We start from the raw sequence: 26,430 nt of genomic DNA on the forward strand, positions 1-26,430 counted from the left end.
AGTATCACGTGGAGATGTTTCCTATTATTTGGCATGCAAACTCAAAACAGTATTACCGAGAGAGGTCTCCTATTGCTCAGCATACAAACTCAAAACAGTATTATAGAGAGAGGTTTCCTATTGCTTGGAATACAAACTCAAAACAGTATTACGGAGAGAGGCCTCCTATATTTTGGCATGCAAACTTAAAACAGTATCACGGGGAGATGTTTCCGATCGCTTGACATACAAACTCAAGATAGTACAGAACTCAAAAAACTAATTTTCTCAAACTTTAAAACGAATCTATAACAATTTAGAGAAGTACAATATTATATCATGCATATTTTTCTTACCTTAGCTTATTACATTTATGAAGTAAATATAAGTATTAAAATATAATCCAAATATGCTTTTTCAAAAGACTGTTTTTGAAAAATATATAAGAGCACATATAGTATAAACAACAATAATAAAAAAAATGACAACAAGACATAATATAAGAAAATAAATATAAGAAAAATATCTACTTACAAGACTTGCAGGTTTTCTAATCCCAAGAATGCCTCTTCTGGAATGTAAGTGATGAAATTGAAACTAATGAAGAGATCTATTAATTTGTTTTGAAACTGAAATGGTGAATTATCGATGGATGCAATCTCATTGTAACTGAAATCTCTGAAAATAGAACAACGTCAATGGAATGAGTTTAAGAAAATATATAAATATTAGACTGTAGAAGTATTCACATTTATATTCCATTAAACACTAATGCATATAATGTCACGAAAACCGATCAAATTTTGTTTCTCGCATTGGAAACGAAAACTGAAATAACCTGAGCTGTAACTTATAATACAAAAAGGAGAATTTAAAAATAAGCAATTCACATAAGTGAACAAAGTGTTCTACAGTCGTTTTTTTAATTATGTTAATTTATTTAATCTGGTAACAAAATGCACTGCTGTAAGAAATTAAGAGAATTTGTAGGCTTGGTCGATTATCTCTAGGACTACTGGACCGATTTTAATGAAATTTGATATGTACATACATTGATACAATACAAAACAAATTACCATTCAATAATTGTAAAACACTCACATGATCGTGCGTAACACTCTTAGGAGTAGGGAAGCATGAAACAGCGGTCACAGAATAAACAATAAAAAAGGCATAATAGAGGGTATGGTCCCCTCTTACAGATATACAGGTCTTGCAGCATAATTTAAAACTTGAAATAAGGCAGTTTACCATTTCCTGTGGCAATTGGCTTGAATTGTCTTGCGACAATTTCACACCTTTGGACTCCAACGAGTGTTGCGCACGATTACCCGTGTGTATTACAATTGTTGAATGGCTATTTGTTTTGTATTCTATCAATTCATGTACACATCAAATTCCTTTAAAAATCGGTCCAGTAGTTCTAGAGATAATCGACCAAGTCTGCAAACTCTCTTAATTTCTAACACCAGTGTAGTTTAGAACTAAATTGTAGTTTCATGATGCTGCATAATTAACGTAAGAGATATTTGCTTTTTATTAATGAAATTCACAAAAATACGTTGATTCCATCAAATTCTTTTTTTTTTAACTTGATAAACTATATCCATTTTTACCTGCTTTGTTACGATGCGTATCCAAGATACAACATTCTACTCTTAATTATCAAAAATAAAGATTCTTTTGATCACGATTTTTCAAGCTGTATTATCCAATCATTGCAAATAAGGGACGCACACTTATTTAAGTAAATTAGAAAAGTACAGCCACTATACAAGGTCTCATTTTGGCTACCACTATACAAAGCTTTCTAACTCTCCCTGAACCGAGTTTACAAATATGGTGGTTAGAGCATCTACTACGAAACCGGAGATCCGTGGTTCAAATCCTGCAGGCAGCCAATGATCATCTCACTCACGCAATTGTTTCTTCGCATGCATTTTGCTCAAAAATGAGTATACACTGTTTCAATTTGAATGAACGGGGTTTTCAAATTCGACTATTAATTGTTTTGGAGCTATTTTGACATATTTTTTGCTCAATTTTGACGCAGTCTTTTTTACAATGTCGTGGTTGAATGTACAAAATCATATTGCATCTTGAATCATTTTTTTTTCTCGCTAATTTATTTTCTAAAGTGCAGGGAAGATTTCATTAACAAAAAAATCTTATCAATTCGCAAAGGTTTAACCTATTTTCGGCGAACTATTAAAGTATTTTAAATTATTACTTACTGCATAAAAGAATTAAAAGTTAAAGTTGGTCCAAAGTGCAACACACTTCCTGATGTTTAAGAAGAAAAAAAAAGAACAAAACTATAATTTTCTTACATTTGTCGAAGTTCTCGGCATTCCTGAAGATCTGGAATCTTATTTATTTTATTAGAACGAAGAATCCTGAAAAAAAAAATTATTGAGTATAAGTGTTTTTTTTTACTACAATAAAATCCATAACTTGACTACAAATGCTTGATATTAATATTGCTTGCTACAATGCGTAGTATTTAGTACAATTCGTAAGAAAAGGTATCAGACTGAATAACTTTTTTTCTACTAATGGGATTTTTAAGAACTTAATGATTCGAAGAAGAACCTCAAGTACATTAATTAAGTTGTCTTTTTAAGTTATGAAAGCAAACATAAAAACGTAGTATGTAAATAAATTATTTCTAACTTGGAATGACCTTTGATTAAACGAATTATTTAATTGTGTGCCAACATTTTCTGATTTGATTAAAAACTTTCCAAGTTAAGGCAAAAATAAAAATAAAGCATAAGAGCTTAAACTTTTGTCTCTTTTTCTGACTAATACTTTTCAGATTGCCATATTTCCAATTGCCATTGAATTATTAGAATCATATTTTCTAGATTGTGGCTATTCCCATATTTTGATAACAAAAGAATCCAAATCCGTTGAGAATAACAGGTATGTTTATTTACAGAAAGTTTTTATATCTAATTCCGTAACTTAATTCATAGTTAGCATTATGTAATTAGTATGTTTGAGGCCTCCTTTATGAAGCTTTAAAATTGGCACTTAGTTAGTGGAAATTCAATCATTACATAGAACAAAAGTTATTCAAGGTGATATATTTTAATGGCACTGAATATTTTATTTAAGTAAAATAACTTTTAATGCTCTTATTAAAAGATAAAATTTCCTCATATACGTTGATCTCAACTTTTTATCTCTTATGTTGTAGATTTTCTCATTATGTTATGTATTTCCGTACATAAATTTAATCACATTCTAAGTAGAACACAAAGCTTTAGTAATAGTTTAATTTAAAAAAAAATATTAATTAAAAAAATTCATTAATTAAAAGAAATTACTTATCAAAAAAGTTTATTAATTAAAAAATATCTTAAATTTCTAGTTAAAAGCTCATTGAAGTTTATTAGTTTGTTTTATTAATTAAGAAAAGTTATGACAATGAATAATTAAAAGTAAAAATAGGAAATTTTTTTTTAACAAATAAGCGGAAAATACGAAAATTATAAATGTGTGAAATCGAGGTACTCTAAGTCAGTGCCTCCCAAATTTTTCATCGCCGCGGACCTGTCAACGTTTAATAATTTTTCCGTTGATTGTTTATATTTCAGATGGTTTTGATTTAATAATTTTAATGTATTTGTATTTAAACATGCTATAAGAACAAAATACAATTACATTCGCGGTATTGGCGAGGTCTTTAGGTGACGTCTGTCGGCTCCAAGTTAACTTCTCGTCCATAGAAAGGCGCACAAATCCGAGAGAAATACGCCACCATAAATAAAATGGAAATAATTTCCTATTTTTTTGAGCTGCCCGGTATTATTTGATTTATGTCACGGTACTGGTTCACCAACCACAGGTTAGGGACCACTGCTCCAAGCAATAGTTATTATAATTTACAAATTTACAGTAAAAAAAAATTCTAAAACAATAATAAAATATAAACAACGCAATATTTTAAAAATTACTTTCATCTAAATTATAATACAAGCAATAATGAATTGAATTTTTTTCTTCATATTTGTGAAATTATAATAAAATGCGAGTAAAGCAGGAGAGTAAAGCACTAAATGGTATTTTATAAAAAGTACGATTTCAACAGTTTATAAGTTCTTACGGCATTTCACAATTAAATATTTGTAAATAGAAAAATGTACTTTTATTAAAAATGTAACAGAAAAGTCTCAAAATGCAAACAAGAAACGATTTCCATTGAAAAAAGGCTCTTTTGATTAAAAGTTGAGATGTCTTTTCATTAATTTAATAAAGTTAACTTCTCGTTCATAGAAAGGCGCACAAATCCGAGAGAAATACGCCACCATAAATAAAATGGAAATAATTTCCTATTTTTTTGAGCTGCCCGGTATTATTTGATTTATGTCACGGTACTGGTTCACCAACCACAGGTTAGGGACCACTGCTCCAAGCAATAGTTATTACAATTTACAGTAAAAAAAAATTCTAAACAATAATAAAATATAAACAACGCAATATTTTAAAAATTACTTTCATCTAAATTATAATACAAGCAATAATGAATTGAATTTTTTTCTTCATATTTGTGAAATTATAATAAAATGCGAGTAAAGCAGGAGAGTAAAGCACTAAATGGTATTTTATAAAAAGTACGATTTCAACAGTTTATAAGTTCTTACGGCATTTCACAATTAAATATTTGTAAATAGAAAAATGTACTTTTATTAAAAATGTAACAGAAAAGTCTCAAAATGCAAACAAGAAACGATTTCCATTGAAAAAAGGCTCTTTTGATTAAAAGTTGAGATGTCTTTTCATTAATTTAATAAAGTTAACTTCTCGTTCATAGAAAGGCGCACAAATCCGAGAGAAATACGCCACCATAAATAAAATGGAAATAATTTCCTATTTTTTTGAGCTGCCCGGTATTATTTGATTTATGTCACGGTACTGGTTCACCAACCACAGGTTAGGGACCACTGCTCCAAGCAATAGTTATTACAATTTACAGTAAAAAAAAATTCTAAACAATAATAAAATATAAACAACGCAATATTTTAAAAATTACTTTCATCTAAATTATAATACAAGCAATAATGAATTGAATTTTTTTCTTCATATTTGTGAAATTATAATAAAATGCGAGTAAAGCAGGAGAGTAAAGCACTAAATGGTATTTTATAAAAAGTACGATTTCAACAGTTTATAAGTTCTTACGGCATTTCACAATTAAATATTTGTAAATAGAAAAATGTACTTTTATTAAAAATGTAACAGAAAAGTCTCAAAATGCAAACAAGAAACGATTTCCATTGAAAAAAAGGCTCTTTTGATTAAAAGTTGAGATGTTTTTTCATTCATTTATAAATGTCGAAGTACAGGATTATGCGTGAAACAATATATCAAATAATGTTAAGGTCGCTTTGCCGTCACACATTGCTGTCAAAACACTTTATGAATAACTTAACGTCATCCTTTACAGCGTGGATGATCGTAGGCTTGTTGGTGTAAGCCTTATATTTTAAAACCTCAAAGAAAATATTTTAACAGAATAAAATCGTATGTTTTTTTGAAAACCATTTTTGATCTCCAAAATCACGAGTTACACAACTAGGAAATGACACAACGTTCAAAATATTGCGCAACAATGAAACACACTTTTTTTTGAAGTGATTAACAACCATGGAACTATCAGCCTTCACTTTATCTTATAGTTCAAATGAAGCCAAATTCAAATTTTGCCTGAATTGCGGCCCTTTTTATGTATAAAAAAAGCTGGAGATCCTTGTGAAATTAAGAAAAATAAAGAAAGTAAATTCTATGATGAAAAAAGATTAAATACTTTTATAATGTGAACTATTTATTAAGTATTTTTTCATTAATTTAAATACTTACAATCTTCGCAAAAAAGGAACTTTCTTGCATAAATCATGGGGTATGTGCTTTAGGTTAGCCCGGTCAAGGGTTAATAATTCAAGTGCTCCTGTACCTGTTAGATCGGGAAACTGTTCCATCTGCCTTGCTTCCGAAACTCGCCTACAGACATGAAAGTTAAAATATAAAATAATAAAATATATTTAAAAAGAAAGTATAAATAAAGTCACAAGCACACACATGCTACAGTTTCAGTTCTATAACCACAAACTTTGCTTAGTACTGAAAAAAACATAGAAGAAGATATGTGTTTCGATTATTCTCCCTCTGTGTTTTAACACTGAGGAGGGTTCTTGATAATAGAACCGAAACTATAGTATTGCGTATGACTTTTTTATGCTTTAAAGTTGCCCAGCTTTATTTTAATATGCACCATCAAGTATTATCTTTCTTAATTTAAGATAGAGAACTTCAGCTAAAAGAAATTACGGAATTAAGTATATTACTTTTAAAAAAGAATGATACTAATGAATATTTTTCATTAGTTCACTTTTTTTTATCAGTAACACTCATTTACTTATATGCATCATAATAATTTAACAAATATACAGTGAAACCTCTCGGTAAGGGCCACCTGTCCTTCCATTGAAAATTGGCCCTTATGGGGGGTGGCCCTTAAATGGGGGTGACCAAAAAATAAAATGAGGAAATCAAAATTTATGTAGAAAAAAACTGTTTATTAACATTTTAAGTTTTTATACATGTTTAAAAAATGTTCAATTGAAGTTTGTTTACTTTTTAAAATTTTTTCGCAAACAATTTTAGTTTCTAATGATTCCTTAACTCTATAAAACAAATTAGTTAAATTCGCATCATTTATTAATGCCTTGGATTGGGATATCAGTTTATTTACTTCTATTAGCGTTTCTTGGTTTGATAAATATGGCACGGGGACTCATGGGACGGGGGAAAAATAGCCTTTATTGGAGGTAGTCAGGAAAATGTGGCCCTCTAATGGGAGGAAAATTAACATTATGCCTATGGGGAAAATTTTCGTTCCTCAAAATATTGGCCCTTAATAGAGGTGGCCCTTAAGTAGAGGTGACCTTTAGGCGAAGTTTCACTGTAGTTCGATTGATAACACTGGGAAAATTTTTTTTCGTTTTCTGCTGCATGAGATTTTTTAACAGATATTAAATACTTAAAAAGTGGAGTACTTCGATATTTCGGGGCATGAGTTCCAATGAATTTTAATCCTGGTAATATACCTTAAATTACCTGTTATATATAGCGTTTTTAATCTTGTACATTTCAACTTCAAAAAAAAAAACTGTAGCTTTAGGAGCAAAATTTATTTCTGATTTGAATCTCCACAACAGAATCAGGCAAGATCGAGTAATTGTATAAATGAAACAAAACATTTGTTCTCCAGTGTAATCTTTAGGTTAAAACGTCGAAAAAACGATCTTATTGGCTATTCTTTAGACCTAATCACAGTAATCCATCTTTTAGGAAGATTTTAATGACTAATATGAAAGGCAGAATTTTGAATTTGAAGAATTATGCTCAAAGCTGCGATGAACTTCGCTGAATAATTGCAATCTCTGTGAAACAATTTATGTTTGGAGCAGAATTATTTATACCGAATCATAGCCAAATAATCCATATCCGTGTTGCGAAATGCAGTTAATAAATATTTATATTTATACAGGCATTATACATAATTTATCATGTAACTAATGAAGGCTCCTTATTTCACAAATTTCGGTTGCAAAATAAAATTATTTGTTTTTAAAAAAATATGCAAATTTAACGAGTGAGATTTGTTAGTTTAGTTCTGACGATACACGAAGAACAATTGCAACTGTGAAAGTCTTGCAGAAAAAAAAAGACATGATTCTGCTTCCATGATTTTGAAAACATAAAACAGAATGAAAAAAAAAACATTATGTTAAAAATAGGTAACAGTTATGGAAAAAATCGTAAAGCTGATTGCAATAATAATTAAGAAATTTTTTTTGAGGACTTACAATTTCTTAAGGCTAGGTAAATTGGAAAAAGTTCCACTTCCCACTTTGGTGATTGGATTTCCACCCATTTCCAATAAGGTAAGCTTCGGATTCTTTCGAAAAGCTGAATCTGATAGTTCCGTGATGGCATTATCAGAAAAAACACTGAAAGAAAAATTCATTAATAAAATAAATATTTTGTTACGCGGTTGTTTTAAGAATTGTTTGCACGCTGTAGTTAGCGATACAAAATCATTTCTACTATTAAATAAATAACAGCATTGGCGTTGAAATACTTCATTTAGTATCACGATATGTGGAATAATTGTAACAGATGATACAATATCATATTTGCTTTAAAATAAATAATCGTTTAGATCTTGGAAAATTTAATCAGTATCGCAATTGGAGGTGCAATTGCAACAATTATAGAGCTATAGCGATGGAAAAGCATATTTGCTATATAACCAATAAAATAAATAACAGTTTTGGCTTTGGCTTATATTATCGCTATCGCAATCGGAAGTACAATCGTAACATGTATGCTTTCAGGATAATATGAAATAGAAGCGAAAAAAAGAAAGAAAAATAATCACATAAACAGTGGGGCATTTTGGAAAAAATTTATTGACTCTTTTAATTCATGAATTTTTAATATTACCTTAATTTTTATTAAGAACTTCTGGAGGATTAAAAAAAAACAGCTTGATAAAAACAAATATTTAGAGAAAAATTATTTTTTGACCACACAAGACTGTAATTTTTATCTGGAAATACTTGATAAAAAGTGCAGTTTTGATTCAAAAACAATCTTCGTCTGTGATCTCTAACAACATTTTGGACTAACTTATTTATGCTTGGAAAAGATTTAATTCTGGAATAAATCTAAAATATATGTCACAGAAAATAAAAAATCCTCGATGGGCAATGAAATGGTGTCAAAACTGAAAACAAATTATAATTATTAAAAAAATCATAATAAAATTAAAAACAAATGTTATTATAAATTCATCTACCATTAATATATCTTGTTAAGAAGTTAGAAAACGTTCAGAACACAGTTAGACATCATAAAGAAAACCTAAATTCCTTATTTTGATAAATAACTTTGCTCTAATCTTTTTAAACAATGAACAACTGTAAAAACAGATATCGAAACTTTTTTATGCTTCTGTTTTTAAGAATTATTACGATCAATACTTTGTAGCCAACTACTGCTCCGGAAAAAAAACTGGTTTCTTTTGTGTTGTAATTTATGATAAAATTTTGCATGAATCATTAATAACATGAGTTTTTATTCATATTTTAAAGTTATCGTCTGCATAAAATAAGGAATATAAAAGATAAGCTCACGCTGGGGACGATAAATTAACTGCCATCTTCCTTTTTTTAATCGCGGTGTGACATTATTTATTGGTTCAATGGAGTTAGAATTTTAAGTGGTTAGTCAATAGGTGAACTTAACGAACTAAAACAGCATATAAGAAAAGTTAAAATAGTTAAAAAAATTGTTTTCTTGAAATTTCGAGAATTATATTATAATTTCTATTTTCATTATAGGAATAAATTCCATTTATATTTTTACGATGTTCTATAATTTTTTTTTCAAGCAAAAGGGAAAAAAAGTCATATTCTTTATTGAAAAAAAAAAAAACTCATACAGAAAAGTATTCAAATCTCAGAATTTTTATTTTAATGTTCAAACTTTTCGTCAAAAACTGTTTAGTAAAAAGGGTATCTCTCTCCAAAACGTGCTGCTCTAACATGGTATAAAATGCTCAGCAAAACGATAAAACAATCTCACTTGATCGAAGGATATTAATCCTGCTTAACAAAAAATTGATAGGATATTTTTCTTTTGATAAAAAGGACATAAATAATGTCCACTTCAATAATATAAAGATATCTTTCTCGGTTAATAAAGAGGTAAGAAAAGTGTGAAATAAAAATAGACTTTTATTTTAAAAAAAAACAGCGAATTTTTTTAATAACCGTCGTTGAACAGCCGACTCAATTTTTGGGTTTACGACTGTTAATGTTCAACTCCGTGGCCTTGCAATTTTGGACCCAATCCAGAAGACAAGGGAACTCCTGGATCAAGTATTGGGAGAAATTTGCCTTCGTTGAGGACTTTTCGATGGAACTAATCCGCATTTGAGTTACATGGAGAGGAAGACCACGAGAACCTCCCACGTTTAGCCTGACCTAACCCAAGATCCATCTACCACTGAGGATATTTCACGTCAGCAGTGTGGTCGATGCAAGCTGTATGCGGAATTCACATCGACCACCCAACGCCGGTATCGAACCCTGGTTCACCTCATTGGAAGGAGAACGCTCTATCCCCTGAGCCATTGCGGCTCAAACAATGAATTCGTATATGTGATAATTTGTGGGGCCAATAACACCATATACGGCTAAGTAATTGGACAGGATGGCATCGGAATTAAGGAACTTTGAAGCTCAGTTTTTGATTCAGTTCAGATAGCAATTATTTCATTTTGAGATATTTTTGCAGGATTAGCTTTAATTACATTGTAGGAGTTTAAATGCGACTGTTCTTGTTATTAATTGTTGATGCAATTCCTGATTCCAAATCTTTGCAAAAATCCTAATCTTACGGTTTTTCAAATATATTTTTTGAAATCCATATTTGTGATCATAGAAACTAGGATATTTTGAACACACACAAATATCAGGAATGTGAGGTCGAAAAGCTAAAAACCAGAGCAAATATTTTTTATCATGAATATCGGGATAACTAAGCACTTGCAAAGTGCTCGCGAGTCCCTTTACAGCTCCATCTGATAGAAAAATACGATGTACGGAATTAACGATCCTATCCTGAAAACGGAACTGGAAGGGAAAGAAATTGAAAAACGAAGTTGATGAGTATCTTCGATTTAGTAGTAAACGTCTCTTGTGGGCAATAAAGCTACGAGCAAAACGCTTAAAGCCCGCATTTGTTTGTTCGTGATCTCTTTTATCTGTGACCTGAAGGAACGATTTTAGAATGAAAACAAAGTTATCAGAGGATAACTTTACTTTCGATACTCAAAGATTAAGAGAAGTTATCAACGGTATCTTACACGAGACCGAACCTGAACAAATAAACATTTTGTTTCGTTCCTAACAGTAATAGTGAGATCCTTAGCAAGCAAATTAACTTGGGAACTCAATGGGCCAATATTGGCTCAACAAGATTCTAAAGGGCCATTATTTTGCCAAAATAGAACTGATATAGAAATTTCCGAGTCACCCGATATTCACTATTCAGCTGATGTTTACCCTATATAAAATTGTCAAATTTACCCGGTATTTTATTGTGCTTATTTACCCAAAATCGGCCCTATACAGATTTGCTAAGTTCACCCGATATTTTAAAGTCATTGTTCAGCCTATATCGGTTCGATATAGAAGAGTCAGACTCAACCGATGTTTTATAGCCGTTATTTAGCCAATATAAACCCTACATAAAATTGTCCGATTATCCCGATATTTAATAGCTGTTATGTACTTATCCAATATAGACCATAGATAAAATTGTACGACTCACCAGATATTTTAAATCCGCTGTATAGTCCGTATGGGCCCTGTATCGAATAGTTCGATTCATCCATTATTTTTTAGTTGTTATTCAGCCAATATAGACCCTACTTAATATTGTCCGATTAAACCGATATTTTATAGCCGCTACTCAACAAATATGGGCCATATATTCGATATTCGATTCACCTGATATTTTAAAGTCATTATTCAGCCATATGGTGTCTTTTCGAACAGAATCGATAATGTTCAATAACTTAGTTCATTTCTCCCCTATCTAGACTGTTTTTGAAATAGGAACACTAACTCCTCATTTTTTTACTAGGTAGAATTGTAATCGATTGCTTCTTGCCACACATAGCCATTTTGCAATACCTAAACGCCTCTGTTAAGCCTGTAACTGCAAAGGTCAGGAAGCTAAGAAGGCGAAGATTCGTAATTTAAGGAGTACAGTGGGTGATCGGTTAACGAACTGATCGGTCAACGAACAAATCGGTTAACGAACACTTTCACGAAAGATTTTTGTGTTCGGATAACGAACACCTATTCGGATAACGAACACTTTCAAGAAAAAAAAAATTTGACTTCGGACAACGAACACATATTCGGATAATGAACAAAACGAATTCTAACGAATACTTCTCGGCCTGAAAAAAAAATAATATTAAACATTTGTTATAATTTTGCATACAAAATAAGATCAATACACACTTGAATACTTCAATTTCAGTATGAATATCAATATTTTCTGACAGCTAATAAGTTATGGGCGAGTGGATTTGCTGACATGGCGAATAAATTAAGCGAATTCTTAATTTTTTCGAACAGTGCAGACTATAAAATATAAAGGTGCCAATGACACGCAACCGCCGTAAAAATACGTGAAATATGAGAAACGGACTAAAAATCGTTTTTCATCTCTCTTGAATTATGTTGCTTACCTATTAATTTTCAAAGTTCTATTGAAAAAAAAATTCCAATAGAATATTCATACAAATTAGACCATCAGTTTCGGTTTTAATTTCATTCAAAACAGAAAAATATTTCGTTTTGAGCGCTTACCCTCCTCGTTCATTCGCCGTCCCATTCATTGTCTTGAATTGCCAGACGGCAAACTCCTTTCCAAATATAGTCAATCGCCCTTTAGTCGCCACTGGCAACCCTGAAGGTGGTAATAACACACGTGCGGTGCTAGTGTGTGTCGAAACTTTGTCAATTGTGTACACTAGTTGGTTCCTGTTCCTCTGAAATTTTCGTGTGTGCTTTTCTGAACCCCTTATAAAAAAACTGAAAATCTGACAATATTATGGGTCCCAAAAAGCATGGAGTGTAACTTTAAACACCAAGCGAGAAAGGATAGCCAAAGTTGAGAGTGGACAGAAACTGACTGATGTTGCGAAACAGTATGGCTTGAATAGGTCTACAGTATGCACATCGGTAGGGCGCTGGGCCCATATCCAAGAGGTCGTGGGTTCGATCCTCGCCGGCCGAAGACTCCCCGTGTAGTAAATGGTGACTGATGCACGTTAAATCTGTCGAGTCTCAAAGTCCTCCATGTTCCCACAACAAATCAATACCTCTGGGGGTACTGATCCAGGAGTTTCCTTGTCTTCTGGATTGGTTCAAAATTACAAGGCTACGGAGTTGAACGTAAGTAGTCGTAAACCCATGAAATTGGGTCGGCTGTTCAACGACGGTTATAAAATAAAATATTAGCTAAGAAAGATATCATCAAGAAGACTCAAGCAGCTGAAGGAGTAACGAAAATCACATCTGCGAAGCAAAGAAGTGCCATCCATGATAAAATGGAGATGTTGCTTTTAGTTTGTATAAATGAACGGGAAATGAAGCGAGATGTAACTAGTATGCATATCATTCAAGAGAAGGCTAGAGAAATTTTTGAGAAATTGAAAGAACAAACTCCAGGTTCGTCATCCGAGGAGTTAGAATTCAAGGCTACCACTGGCTGGTTTACAAAGTTTAAAAGAAGGTCTGGAATTAAACATGTATTAATGCATGGTGAGTCTGCTAGTGCAGATAAAGAAGCAGCTGAGAAGTACTGTCTCAAATTTCAAGAATTCATTGAAACAAAAGGGTATCGTCCACAACAAATATTTAATTGTGATGAAACTGGTTTGTTTTGGAAGCGCATGCCGAACCGTACTTACATCACGAAAGATGAGAAAAGTGCTCCTGGGCATAAACCTATGAAAGGCCGATTGACGTTACTTTTGGGAGCTAACGCTAGTGGTGATATGAAGCTAAAACCACTTCTCGTTTACCACTCTGAGATTCCATAATTAAGGGCAAACTGTCAGTAATGTGGAGATCTAATCAGAGGGCATGGGTCACTCAGTATCTTTTCAAAGAATGGCTATTTAAAGTTTGTGCCGCGAGCATCAAAGACTACCTTGATACCAATGACTTGCCGTTGATGCTCGGGGCACAAAGTCGGATAATGATAGTCGGAATAATCACAACTATACATATAAAACGTTTAATTCTAGACAGGAACTTGTTACTTTTGTATTTTTGCCCGATAACCTCCGGGCTGTTGCCAAAATAGTACTATGTTTTTTTCCTGTTTTTAAATAAATGCCACGGAGGGGCTTCGCCGGGCCTCTCGGCCAGTGCGTGTGGCAGATACTCTTTGTCCACCTCCGGCTGTGCGGGAAACTGTCACGGCGACAAGATGAAAATTTTTCCCGCATACCCATATTTGGGGGGGTCGGGGACCTAATTTACCTTGCACTTCAAGAAGAAGAAGATCACAGATACCCACCCATGAGATCTATGACGTCAGCACCAGCTGATTGTTTATAAGCAAAATAGTGTGTATGAGAAAAGTTTTTCCACATATGTTAGAATGTTACCACTCTGAGAATCCTAGAGCATTAAAAAAAATTCCATAATTAAGGGCAAAAAGCCAGTAATGTGGAGATCTAATCAGAGGGCATGGGTCACTCAGTATCTTTTCAAAGAATGGCTATTTAAAGTTTGTGCCCCGAGCATCAAAGACTACCTTGATACCAATGACTTGCCGTTGAAAGCACTGCTGCTATTGGACAATGCACCAGGACACCCAAAGGATCTTGAAGATAATTTGTTGACAGACTTTCCCTGGATGACAGTTCAGTTTTTACCTCCGAATACGACTTCGCTGATTCAGCCGATGGATCAGGAGGTTATTGCGGCTTTCAAGAAATTGTACACTCGCGTGCTGTTTCGTCGGTGTTTTGAAGCAAGTCAATTGGGTATAATATAAAAAAAACACAACTACTTCCACTTAGTAGGAATAACATTTACCATGACGCAATGCTAAATTCTATGCCACTATCCACATAAATCAATTATTAATCAAAAATCGAATATCAATTACTTTTCTTTATAATGCAATAAAATCTGACGAGCAGCTATTTAAACGATCAAACACTTCGTTTGTTTATTTGTGGCTTGAAGTTAGGCTCGCAGAAAATGCCGCTCATGGGTTAAATTTAGTAGGAATAACACAACCTGTGACGTAGGCTATAGTATACCCAATTCTCCTCAACAATGACTTTAAAAAAGTTTTGGAAAGAAACATTTGACATTCTTGAAGCTATTCGCATCATTCAAAAGGCGTGGTCAGAAGTCACACAGCGACAGTTGATTTCTGCTTGGCGGAAGCTGTGTCCATCCTTCGTTCAAGGAGACGGAGGTGATCAGGGAGACACCCCTAAAATTATGGATGAAATTTTGACAACTGCTAGAGATCTGGAATTGGAGGTGAACGAGGATGACATAGAAGAGCTCATAATGGGACATGAAGATGAACTGACGACAGAAGAACTCCAAGACATTTTGAATGAAGAACACCAAGAAACACAGCGAAATGTGAAATGTGTTTCCTTCTGAACAGGAGGAAGACGAAAGAGGACCAATGCCGACATCTGCAATTAAAGATCTTTTAAAAAAGTGGTAGGATGTCAGAGCAATGGTCTTAGAATAGCACCCAAACCAAGCTGATGTCAGGTTGTCAGGGTTGGGGATCTTTACAACGACAATGCTATTAATTACTTCCGGAAAATCCTGAAAAAGAGAGAAAAGCAATCGACATTGGACATGTTCTTCAACGCCCCATAAGCAAAAAATGAAAAGGACTGATTAATATGCAAGACTATATGTATGTATTATTTTTTAAAAAACTTGCTATGAAATTATACATTTTTTAAAATTTAATTTTTAGGGTCTCCAGAACGAATTAATCGATTTCACATAGAAGTCTATGGTGAATCAATGATCGGTTAACGAACAATTCGGATAGCGAACATAGCCTTGGAACGGATTAAGTTCGTTAACCGATCACCCACTGTACTTAAATAGAAATCCCAATATGCGTGTAATCTTTCCTGTCACGGTGACTCTTTGTTCTTTTTTATATTGTTTTCTTCTTTAAACTAGGGACGACACATATATTTCAGTTACTTATAAAACAGGCTAATAATAATTTGCTTTTGAAAGACGTTAAAATTGTTTGAAAATTTCGTTAAAACATGTTAAACACGTGTCCAACGTGCAGAAACACATAGTGAAACCAGATTAAACTTGATGGAAAGTTATACTTACAGCTCTCTGAGAGTTGGTAGACTAGACACTGCTTCTGGGAATATCGTTAGCTTGTTCCCATGAATTTCCCTGCAAAGAAATAAGAGTTTGTTTTCATGAATGCAAGGTTAAAACTGGTTTTAAAGTTAGCTTTAATTGATTTTTAAAGTTAATAATTGTACAGTGTAACCAAGTTTTTAAAGTTAATTTGCCGCTTCCGGCGATCAACTGGTCCGCCTTATTAAATAAGGATAATATCAAGTATTTTGAGGTTTAAAATCGTATATTCAAAAATAAAGACAATGTGTAAACATAAAATCAGATTCCGCAAGTGAAAATGAATTTAATTTTTGCCTCTAACATGTCAGATTTTGGACTTTTCAGACTTAACAAAAATGGGTACCCTGGGGAATTTGTTAGTACAACGTATTCTAACGTTTTCAACATAATTTATACTAATTAGCTCAATGGCGCTTTTGAGGGATAATAACACAAATTAGCAACTTTTGCTAAAATCAAATTGTACACTAATTTACTATTATTAATTGCCGTTGTATTAGCAATGCAAACGTTCTATTGCATTTAATTTGTTAAGTTTGTTTTCGCGAAAATAAAATGAACTTTAATTGTTATACATTTTTTTAAGTAGAAAGAGTATGCAAATATAGAACAGTAAATAGAACATTTTAAAGCAATATATAAGTTTAAAAAAAACTATAGTTTAACGACATAGCTGGTGAACTAAAACGCATCATTATCAGGAGCATTCTTAATATTAGGAATTATGAATAGGATTACACTTAATATTTTTTAATATTCTTAAGTTTCTCAAAATTTAGACCCATGATTTGAGATTTTAGTTGTTATATTCTTAAATGTAGGTACTCAAATGTATGTTTAATACATTTTTTTCAAAATTTCGTCCGCTTCCATTTTTTTAAAACTTTTCTTTAATGTTTACTCAATACTTTTGTTGTCACGAAACGCCATTTCGAATCTCTTATAAATCCAGAACAGTTGGTGCCATAATTCTGAAATTTAGACATCGAAGTACAAGAAGCATTTAGTCCCAGATCCAAATAATCGTTTAAAATTTTTTATTAATCCGTAAGGAAAAAGGATTTTTTTTTGCATTAGTTTAGCCTTAGCAATTGTTATAAATGAGCTTGCAGATTCTGTTTAAGGTTTTATTACACATTCCTTTGTGGTTAATTATTTTTTTACTAACTTAGTCATCAACAAAAATGTCACGTGGATTGGTGTTATGTCACGGACGTATATACGCCCATAAGCTCACACCGATAATTTTCGCTGGACGTAAGCTGTCAAAGGGCTAAAAGGAAGATCGACTGTCCACTAAAGTTGGATAGTTTATAAAAAAATGCATAAGACTTGATTATAGCATGAAAGTATATGTTTAATTTGAGCAAATCTGATTATTAATGACTTATTTGTAATTGTCTACAAATTAAATGTTCCATTGTAACTAAGATGGGAATTCATTCGTATTTAATATAAGAAATAAATCTCCAAGAAAAGTCAAAGCATGACTTCGAAGGACAAACTTATCTGAATGCAAAGAAAAAAGTTCGTTGGAATAACGACAAGAGCAAAATCCTCCTTCATTAATATTTATTTATGATGATTAACGACTTTGGAAAGTGTCAGATCACAATTCACACATCGTGGATATGATCGATTTAGTTTTGATTCAAGAGTGCACGCTTGAAGAGGAATAAAAAAGTAAAAGAAGGAAAAACATGTCAAGATTTCAGATGTGAAGTCGCAAGAAACTGTTAAGTTTCAGCAGAATACGAACGCAAATTCTTATTTTTTAAAGTTGAAATAAATGGTGAGAAAACATTGAACAGTATATCATTGCTACGCATTTTATAACTTTTATACTCCCTCAGAATTAAAACTCTAACTTTTGACGATTCTGCAATCCTTGAGCAATATTTCGTTAATTTTGAGAATTATTTCGCCACGAAATTACATGATTTGTGACGAAAACTTTCATATATGTTACGAAAATATTTCCTCAATTGGAACTATGAAGTTTCAGCAGAATACGAACGCAAATTCTTATTTTTTAAAGTTAAAATAAATGGTGAGAAAACATTGAACAGATATCATTGCTACGCATTTTATAACTTTTATACTCCCTCATAATTAAAATTCTAAATTTTGACGATTCTGCAATCTTTGAGCAGTATTTCGTTAATTTTGAGAATTATTTCGCCACGAAATCACGTGATTTGTGACGAAACTCTATCATAGTACATTGTGGAAGATAGTAACTAGAATGACGAAACTATAATTAAGACTAGACAATCGAAAATAAAACCACGAATTATAACAACAGGCTTCAAGGCTGTTAAGGAGTTGATCTCGTACTAGGAAGATCCGGGGTTCAAATCTCTCTTCAGACATAAGTGTAATTTCTCCCTGTTGCGTTGGGCCATCTATGTGTTGCCCAGGTGATTATTAGAAAAGTTAGATACATTAGGCACTACGAAGTTTTTTTTTCTCATTCTCTATTGCTTATTCTCAATTTTAAATCATTAATAGAACTGGTGAATTTGAGTTTTAATTTGAATAAACTAAACGAAATAATAACATTTCGTAATGTTATTATGTTTAGTTTTACAACACTTCATAATTTATTTAAATCCTTAACAACTGGATCATTTGTTGTAATTAGAAACGGAGCTTGCTAGAGCTGATAATACAAGATTTTTCTCAAGAAATAAGCATGGATTATACCATTTGTTATTATTATCAGTTTGAGGTTATGAAACGCCTCACAACTTACTTAAGCGTCCTATTCATTAACAAATTTCGTTGAAGCTGATTAATTTTTATTTTCTAATCTATGAATGAACATAAATTTTCTAACTATTATTAATAGTTTATAACGCTAATTATATATTTAATTATGAGATTAAAAAGGGCCTTTTATTTTCAATATATTGATTTATTAAATTTAAAACAAGTTGATAACACTGGGAAACAGATTTTTTATTGCATTCATACAGATACTTGATCTTGACTTATTCGGGTGTGAGTATTTTAAATATGAAATTAGTTTTGCTTGAAAAGCTAAATTTCTTTTAAAATGACATATTTAGTCTATTTTTGTCGAAATGAACAAGATTTTAAACGTTATTCATTACAAGGGTTTGCGTTAATGTTGCGACAAACATTTAGGGGGTGTTATGGTCGGGGGTCTGTCCAGACATTTTGTGAAAGGTCCGGTTTTTGCAAAATTGTGAAAAAATTGCTCGTAATTTGTGAATATAAAACAAGCGTTAAGTCACATTCTTTTAATCAGGGTCCTGCTTTTATGAATTTGTGCAAATAGGGTCCGGTTATTGCAAAAAACTTTTTCAAGGAGTTTTTAAATCGCAAATAGATACGAGATTACGCTCATCACTGTGAAATTATAGTAAAAAAAAATTAAATTTTCAAAAATAAACAGCAATTGCTGCTTCAAAATTAGAGATGCAACCTATACTGCAGAACCCAGAATATTCATTTCGGACGAATAAAGGAAGAAGCGTCTGCCGGAGACAAAACTTAATTCGTTTACATCTGTCTTTCTTGTTTTCACCCCTGGGAAGGGTTTATTCGATTAACAAAACAATAATAAAGATAAACAAATTTGTGAAGGGTTCGATTAAAAGAAAAATCATTTTGTGAAGGGTCCGTTTTTAAGTTGAAATATTTTGTGAAGGGTCCGTTTTTATGAAAAGATATTTTGTGAAGGGTCCGTTAACGAACCCAAATTTCTTCTAAACAGACCCCTGACTGCATATTATCAGGATAAAAATTGCGTAAGAATGTCGACTTACTGCGCTAGAGGTGCTTCCTTACTATGACTTACTCAGAAGCACATGAAGAAACAGTTTATATTAGGAAAGCGTTCCAAGTAAGCACATGGCATTTCCGAGCAGGGGTTCGTATCCAATTCCAGTCCCTATAATGTGCCTTACCTTCCTTTTAAGTTTGTTAGAACATTTATGTGATTCCTGTTATATATAAAGCTTTTTAACTTTTAAATTTTGACTAAAAAACAGATTAAAAATGTCATTAAAAAACTGTTGCTTGGAGATAGAAAGTGTTTGCAGATTTGAAACCAATACGAAAGTATCCAAGTTTTGTAAAATAATAATAATAATAATAAAAATCTCATGTAACAGAAAACAAAACAAAAAATTGTTCTCCACTTTAATTCAATGAATTTAAGATTTATAAAAGAGTATATCTTTTCTTAAGGAAGATAACTCATAATAGGTGCCTCCTCAAAATTTATTCATACTTAATTGACACGAAGACAGATGATTGGCAAGTGGAGCACACCCATAATCTTCGTGACAAAGAATTATCCAGTGAATGTCTTCTGTCTGATAGAATTCCCTTGTTTCTTTTAATATATTCCATATTCATGATTTGAAAGGATTAACTTCTCGGTATGGAAGAAATCACATACAGTGACTCATTTTGACTGTTACATACGTGAGGAAGAGATAATTCGACCCAGACCGAAATCATATGCCTTAGTTCCAACAGATGAATGTTTTTGATAAACCTCTGTATGTAACTGTCACATTAACTGTCAATCACGTTATCATAAAAATTTTCTAAAAATATTTAATAAGTTCATTTAGAGATACAAAAAAACATTATATGATTTAAGTTATAATTTCTTTCTCCTGTGAGATGGTAAATATAAGCCTGCTTGAATTAATTCCAAATGTCAATCTGTGTAAATAGAGTTAAAACGACGTAAAGAAGTTAAAACAAAACTACAATAAGATGGCTTCGGTAGTATAATAAAGTACCTTCTTCATTGTCAAGCACTACAATAAGTCACCTTCATCGACACTGAAAGTATTATATTAACCACTGAAATGTAATATCTCTGAAATATTGCAGCATTATTGAATCAAAATGATCACATGACTGTTTTATAAATGCGTTTTCACGTTGTTTGTAGCATAAAAAATGAAACTGTTTATTGGCAATTGAAAGGCATGTAACCATTAATATTTCAGTCACAATTTACCTACAATATTTATCTTAATATTAAACGTCATAAAATATAAAATTAAAAGTATATCAGTATGATATTAAATGTAAACAAATAATAAATGTCGAGAACTTTTTTTAAAAGAGCACTGTGGACATTAATGCGTTAAGCAGTTGATTCAGCATTACTTAGCAAAAAATGTATACGCGATAGCCCGAAACGAAGCAATGTATATAGATAAAAAGCCCAAAAGGGACTGATTAAAAAAAAAAGGAAAAAAAAAACATGAGATAGTTCGATAAGAAGCAATGGATGATAAAAAGCATAACAGAGATAGTGTTTTTTAAGAAATGTACATGTGATGGTCCGAAACAGAGGAATGTATATATATAGATAAAAAGTATAATAGAGATTATTTTTAAAAAAAAATGTACATGCAATAGTCCGAAATGTAGCAATAAAAAAAGATAAGGAACATAATAGATATTAGTAATACATATATTTTTGAAAATATTATTTAATTCTTTGAAATATTTCGCTGTAATAGACGAGCATTAAATAATAGTTTTCACGCAATAATCACAGTAAAATTTTAAAAAAAATCGATAATTTTCAAATTGAATGTAATAATTTCAAAATGCTCATTTTGACTTAGCATATGATTTGAAACAATTTTTATTATTAATGCTTGTGTGCGTTGATTTATTTAATAAAATAAAAAAATCATATCTAAGCAGTAAACAATATGTTGTTTTTCAAGAATAATATAGAATTATAACATAAAATAGAATAATTTCTATTTTATTCTTTGATTGGTAAGTAAGTTAGCACATGCCAAAATAATATTAAAAAAGTTGCGTGGAATCTTTTTAATTGATAAAATTTTACTAAATGTAATGAAGATAATTTAGTTTTTGAATAATGTATTAAATTAAAAATTAAAATTCTTCTTAGTTTAAATGGTATAAAACTAAGAAGAATTTTAATTTTTGAGATATAAATTAACTTTAATTTTTGAGATTTAAAAAATTTTTAATTTTTGAGATTTAAAAATTTTTAAATTTTTGAGATTTAAAATTTTTTTAATTTTTGAGATTTAAACAATTTTTAATTTCGAGATTTTAAAAGAATTTCATTTGCGACTACATCCCATATTTCAAAGGTAAATAAACGAACATTTTTCTTCAAAAAGTATTGTCAGTGCTTTTAATGTGACGCATGTATAAGTCAGATAGGCTAGGATTAATGGAAAGGGAATCAGCTTACGCATGTGAGGTCTCCCAGTCGTCTTTGATCATCTTTGATAATGAATAGTCCTTTTTGTAAAACTCCGGTCATTCAATATATTTTTTAAAGCCTTAAAGTTAGTGATGCTGCTTGCGTAGCAATACCCTAAACATCAACCATCGGAAAGCAAAGTGTATTGATGGCACAAGACATTTTTTGAAGATCTTGAAGTCAGTGCTGAAGCTTGCTTGTGAACGCGATGACGACAACCATTGGAAAGTTAAATGTAGTGATGGCACTAGGCATTTTTTGAAGGTCTTGAAGTCAGCGCTGAAACTTGCGTGTAAGCGCCCTGACGACAACCATCGTAAAGTTAAGTGCATTGATGGCACTAGGCATTTTTTGAAGGCCTTGATGTCAGTGGTGAAGCAAGCGTGATGGCACTAGGTATTTTTTGAAGGCCTTAAAGTCAGTGTTGAAGCTTGCATGTGAGCGCCCTGACGACAACCATCGTAAAGTTAAGTGTATTGATGGCACTAGGCATTTTTGGAAGGCCTTCAAGTTAGCAATGAAGCTTGCGCTGAAAGACTCTAAATGTCAACCACCGCGTCTACAGAAGGCACAAGGCATTTTTGAAGGCCGTGGAGTCAGTGACGAAGCCTGCGCTGGTAGGTCTTATACGTCAACTACCGACTGAAGTGTGACGCGTGTGACTGAATTCTTGAATATTTTAGTGTTCGCTAAGTTCAATTACGTGGGCATTCTCAAATCACGATTCAAAAATTATTCAGAGCATTGCATTTTAAAAGGGACTTTATTTTCATTCGCAACTGTAGGCTGTAAATGGATACATTTAACATTTATGAATAGTTAAATTAACAGTTAGATATACCATACCATAATTATTAGTTCATTTTGAAAATTTTTTAGATATAATATTTTTATTTAATGAATGCTATACGGGATTATCTTAGTTCGATAAATTATTGTTACGTTCCATGTCGTGAAATTTATTAGTTATTGCAAACTTTTTATTTATTAGATGACACTTATTTTCTTTTACATTATTCTTTTACACGAAAAGCATAACAATAGGTTAAAATTACATCAAACTCTTACAAGAACAAGCTCCAAAAACAAAGTATAAACTTCCTAACAAGGCATAAAAGTATTCTAACAGTTGGAAGCACTCAACTTAGTTCTGCTCATAAGAGAGAAGAAAATTTGGCAGCAGCCCAACAAGTGAGGAATTTTAGAAGATAGAAAAACGCGAAAATCTCTTTTTAAAGTGAAATATTGAAAAAAATGTTAGAAGAGATCCGTGACACTTTAATAGATTGGATAAAGTTTTGAACTAAAACAGTATTCTTTTGTTAGAGGGGGTTTTAGAGCATGTCGAAAGTTTTAACTTGTAAAATAAAAATACAAGTTCTTTTAAAATTTATTGAAAAATAATTTTTTAAAGCAATGAGCAAAAATAAAATAACGAAACGATAAAACAAGAGCGTTTTAAACAAGCTTTTAAATTCTTAATTTACCTTCTTTAACTACACTGTTCAAGTTTTCATTGTAAAATTACGGTAAAATAACCGGCAGCAGCTTCATCAGCTGATTAACAGTAAAGCTCATAGTAAAGAACATTTTGCATCTTTACGGGTTTGAAACTGTTTACAATTAGTATGGTTGAAAAACAATGAACATAAAGCTATACTGTTTTTGAACCATTTATAGATAGCATGGTTTTCAAAACAGTAAAAAAGAAATGAAATTAGACATTGGAGCTAGGCTTTTCGTTAGGTAACAAAAAATTGGAGTTAGGTTGTGGTTGAGTTGTGTTTTATCAAATGAATCATTGAATGTGGTTTAAATAGTTTATCTCGTCGTTTCTTTCATCGTAAGAGATGGGAAACACTAGACTTTTTGTGTTAAGGAGCTTTATGGTGCTGCTCTCTATTCATGAATGAGAGCATCGTATTCTGATAGTCCAGGGTCAAAAATTGGGGAGGTTACTCTTCATATGAAAACACAAAATTAGGAGTTTTCAAAGCTTTAAAATATTAACATTTATCCCTATAATTAGTTTTAAGAAAAACGCAGAAGAGACTTTACATGTTAATTTAAAAGTCTCTTTTTTAAAAAAATTTAACTGGAAATATTTTATTTTTTTATTACTAATAAAGTGTAGATAATTTCTTTTGAGGTTTCTTAGCTTCATTATCTTTAAAGTTCCAAGCAGGCCTCTAAACAACACCATGGAGGATAATTTGGTAGTTAATAACTTTAGTATTTTTTTTAATGTTGAATAATAAAAAAAAGGAAAGAATATCTAAAGAATAGTAATAGGATTGGATCTAGAACTATGAAATTTGCAGGTTTCAAAATCTCACTTTTTTCATAGCTTCACATATCTTTTTCACATTAATTCACATATCACATTCACATTTTCACACATCTTTTTCACATTTAATTTCATCTACACCGAAACCTAACACGTGAGGTCGTGCAACTTTTTTTCTTAAGAAGTGGGTTCTGAGCAATTTATTGCTTGGTAGGGCAAAGGTAATCTTTAATGTACAGGGTGAAAAAAAATGCACACGTATATATATATATATATATATATATATATATATATATATATATATATATATATATATATATATATATATATAGGAATTTCACCTTACTGTTACATTTTTATCAGAGTAATTAGTCTGAAATTATAGTACAATTTTTCAATTTGTTGGATTAGTTAATACTCTTGACAGACTTATAGTTTATATCTTATCATTTGACATTTTACAGTGTTTGAATGACTTTCGAAACTTAGTTCCAAAAAGTTCCACGAGGTAATTAGCTAAAGTTTTTTGTTGTTGTCTTCTTTGATGTTTCTTCTTTCGAAAAAACCTGCCCCATTTTGTCCGTATTGCAAAAGCGGACTAAATATACCGAAAAACAAAAATTATGTTTTTTTCATGTTTTTGCATTATTTTGTAATTAATTCGCGTTATTTTGTAATATTACTTCGGAAATATAATTTGCTTTACATTTTTAATATAAAATTACGAAAATTATTATCTTTTCATTGCTATATTTAATTATTTAAACGTACTATTTAATTTTTTTTATTCCTGCTCGCCATATTTCAGCCGCCATTTTGCTTTTTTGGGTATTTTCAGTGTATTTCAAAATTTCAACTATGAATTCAATTTACCTGCACATAAAACCCCCCAAATTTTAAAACAAATTTTATCGAAATACTAATTTTGGCCACGAAACCTTGGATGCCGGCCCACTGTGCACTGTACTATTTATTCATTTAATCCTAATATATAATTTTGTTTCTTACAATACTTTCAAAGACGCTAGTCCATCCAGTCCGTGAGGTCCAATAAAGCTAATTTCATTTCTGTACAGCATTCTGGAAAAAAAGAAAGAGACGCAAATATTTAAAAGTCTAAAAATATAAAAGTACCATCTCCTATAAACAACTTTGAAAAAAAATTAAGTTAGAGTCAAAATTGAAAGGTTTGTCGTAAACTTAGAACATACAAGACATAATTTCCTATAAGGTATTAAGATGTTGAAATATCCCTTCATGTTAGCATATTATTATCGGAGAATTAACAATATGTTTTTTTCCTTTCTATGATATTTTATGTTGTTCTATGATTTTCTTTTCTATGATTTGGTGAGATTTGAATAGAGTTTAAATTAAATCAGAAAACAGAATAGTAAACTAAAAATTTATTTGGAATTTTAATTTATTAAAATCTATTTTAAATGAATCAGTGTATATTGAACTTTATTTACAAAACACCTATTATAAATTTGAATTTATTTGAAAAATAATCATTATAAATTAAAAATTTGTTTGAAAACTATTTTACGCATTAAAATTGAATTTAAATATATTATAAATTAAAAATCAATTTAAAAACATTATAGATTAAAATTTAAAGAAAGTGATTTTTATTCATTGAAATTTATTATAAGTATAAATATTAATAAATTAAATTTAAAAATTTATATTCAAAATTATTTTTGCAATATAATAATTTTATAATATAATATAATATTATGCAATATAATATTATCATAATTATAATGCTTTACTATTCAGGTAGAACCCTTAATAGTCAGTTCAAATTTGATAAATCGTTTTAGCAGTTTATAATTTATATAAACTTTTCTAAACTGAAGAACATTACT

At 31.1% G+C, this 26,430-nt stretch overlaps 1 protein-coding gene across 1 annotated transcript in view; it reads right to left on the reverse strand.

Annotated features, from left to right (window-relative positions):
- Positions 1-26,430, reverse strand: part of LOC107438967 (uncharacterized) — a 191,531-nt gene that overhangs the window by 22,817 nt on the left and 142,284 nt on the right. Inside the window, exons 7-12 of the mRNA XM_016051395.4 lie at positions 25,568-25,639; positions 15,984-16,052; positions 7,854-7,997; positions 5,845-5,985; positions 2,310-2,375; positions 514-657 (exon numbers count right to left, since the gene is read on the reverse strand). Coding sequence (XP_015906881.1) covers positions 514-657; positions 2,310-2,375; positions 5,845-5,985; positions 7,854-7,997; positions 15,984-16,052; positions 25,568-25,639 — 636 coding nt within the window. The remainder of the gene's footprint in view (positions 1-513; positions 658-2,309; positions 2,376-5,844; positions 5,986-7,853; positions 7,998-15,983; positions 16,053-25,567; positions 25,640-26,430) is intronic.

This window comes from Parasteatoda tepidariorum, chromosome 4 (genome assembly GCF_982258835.1).
Source record: "Parasteatoda tepidariorum strain Cologne lab strain chromosome 4, Ptep-v5.0, whole genome shotgun sequence".
Taxonomy (NCBI): Eukaryota; Metazoa; Arthropoda; class Arachnida; order Araneae; family Theridiidae; genus Parasteatoda; species Parasteatoda tepidariorum.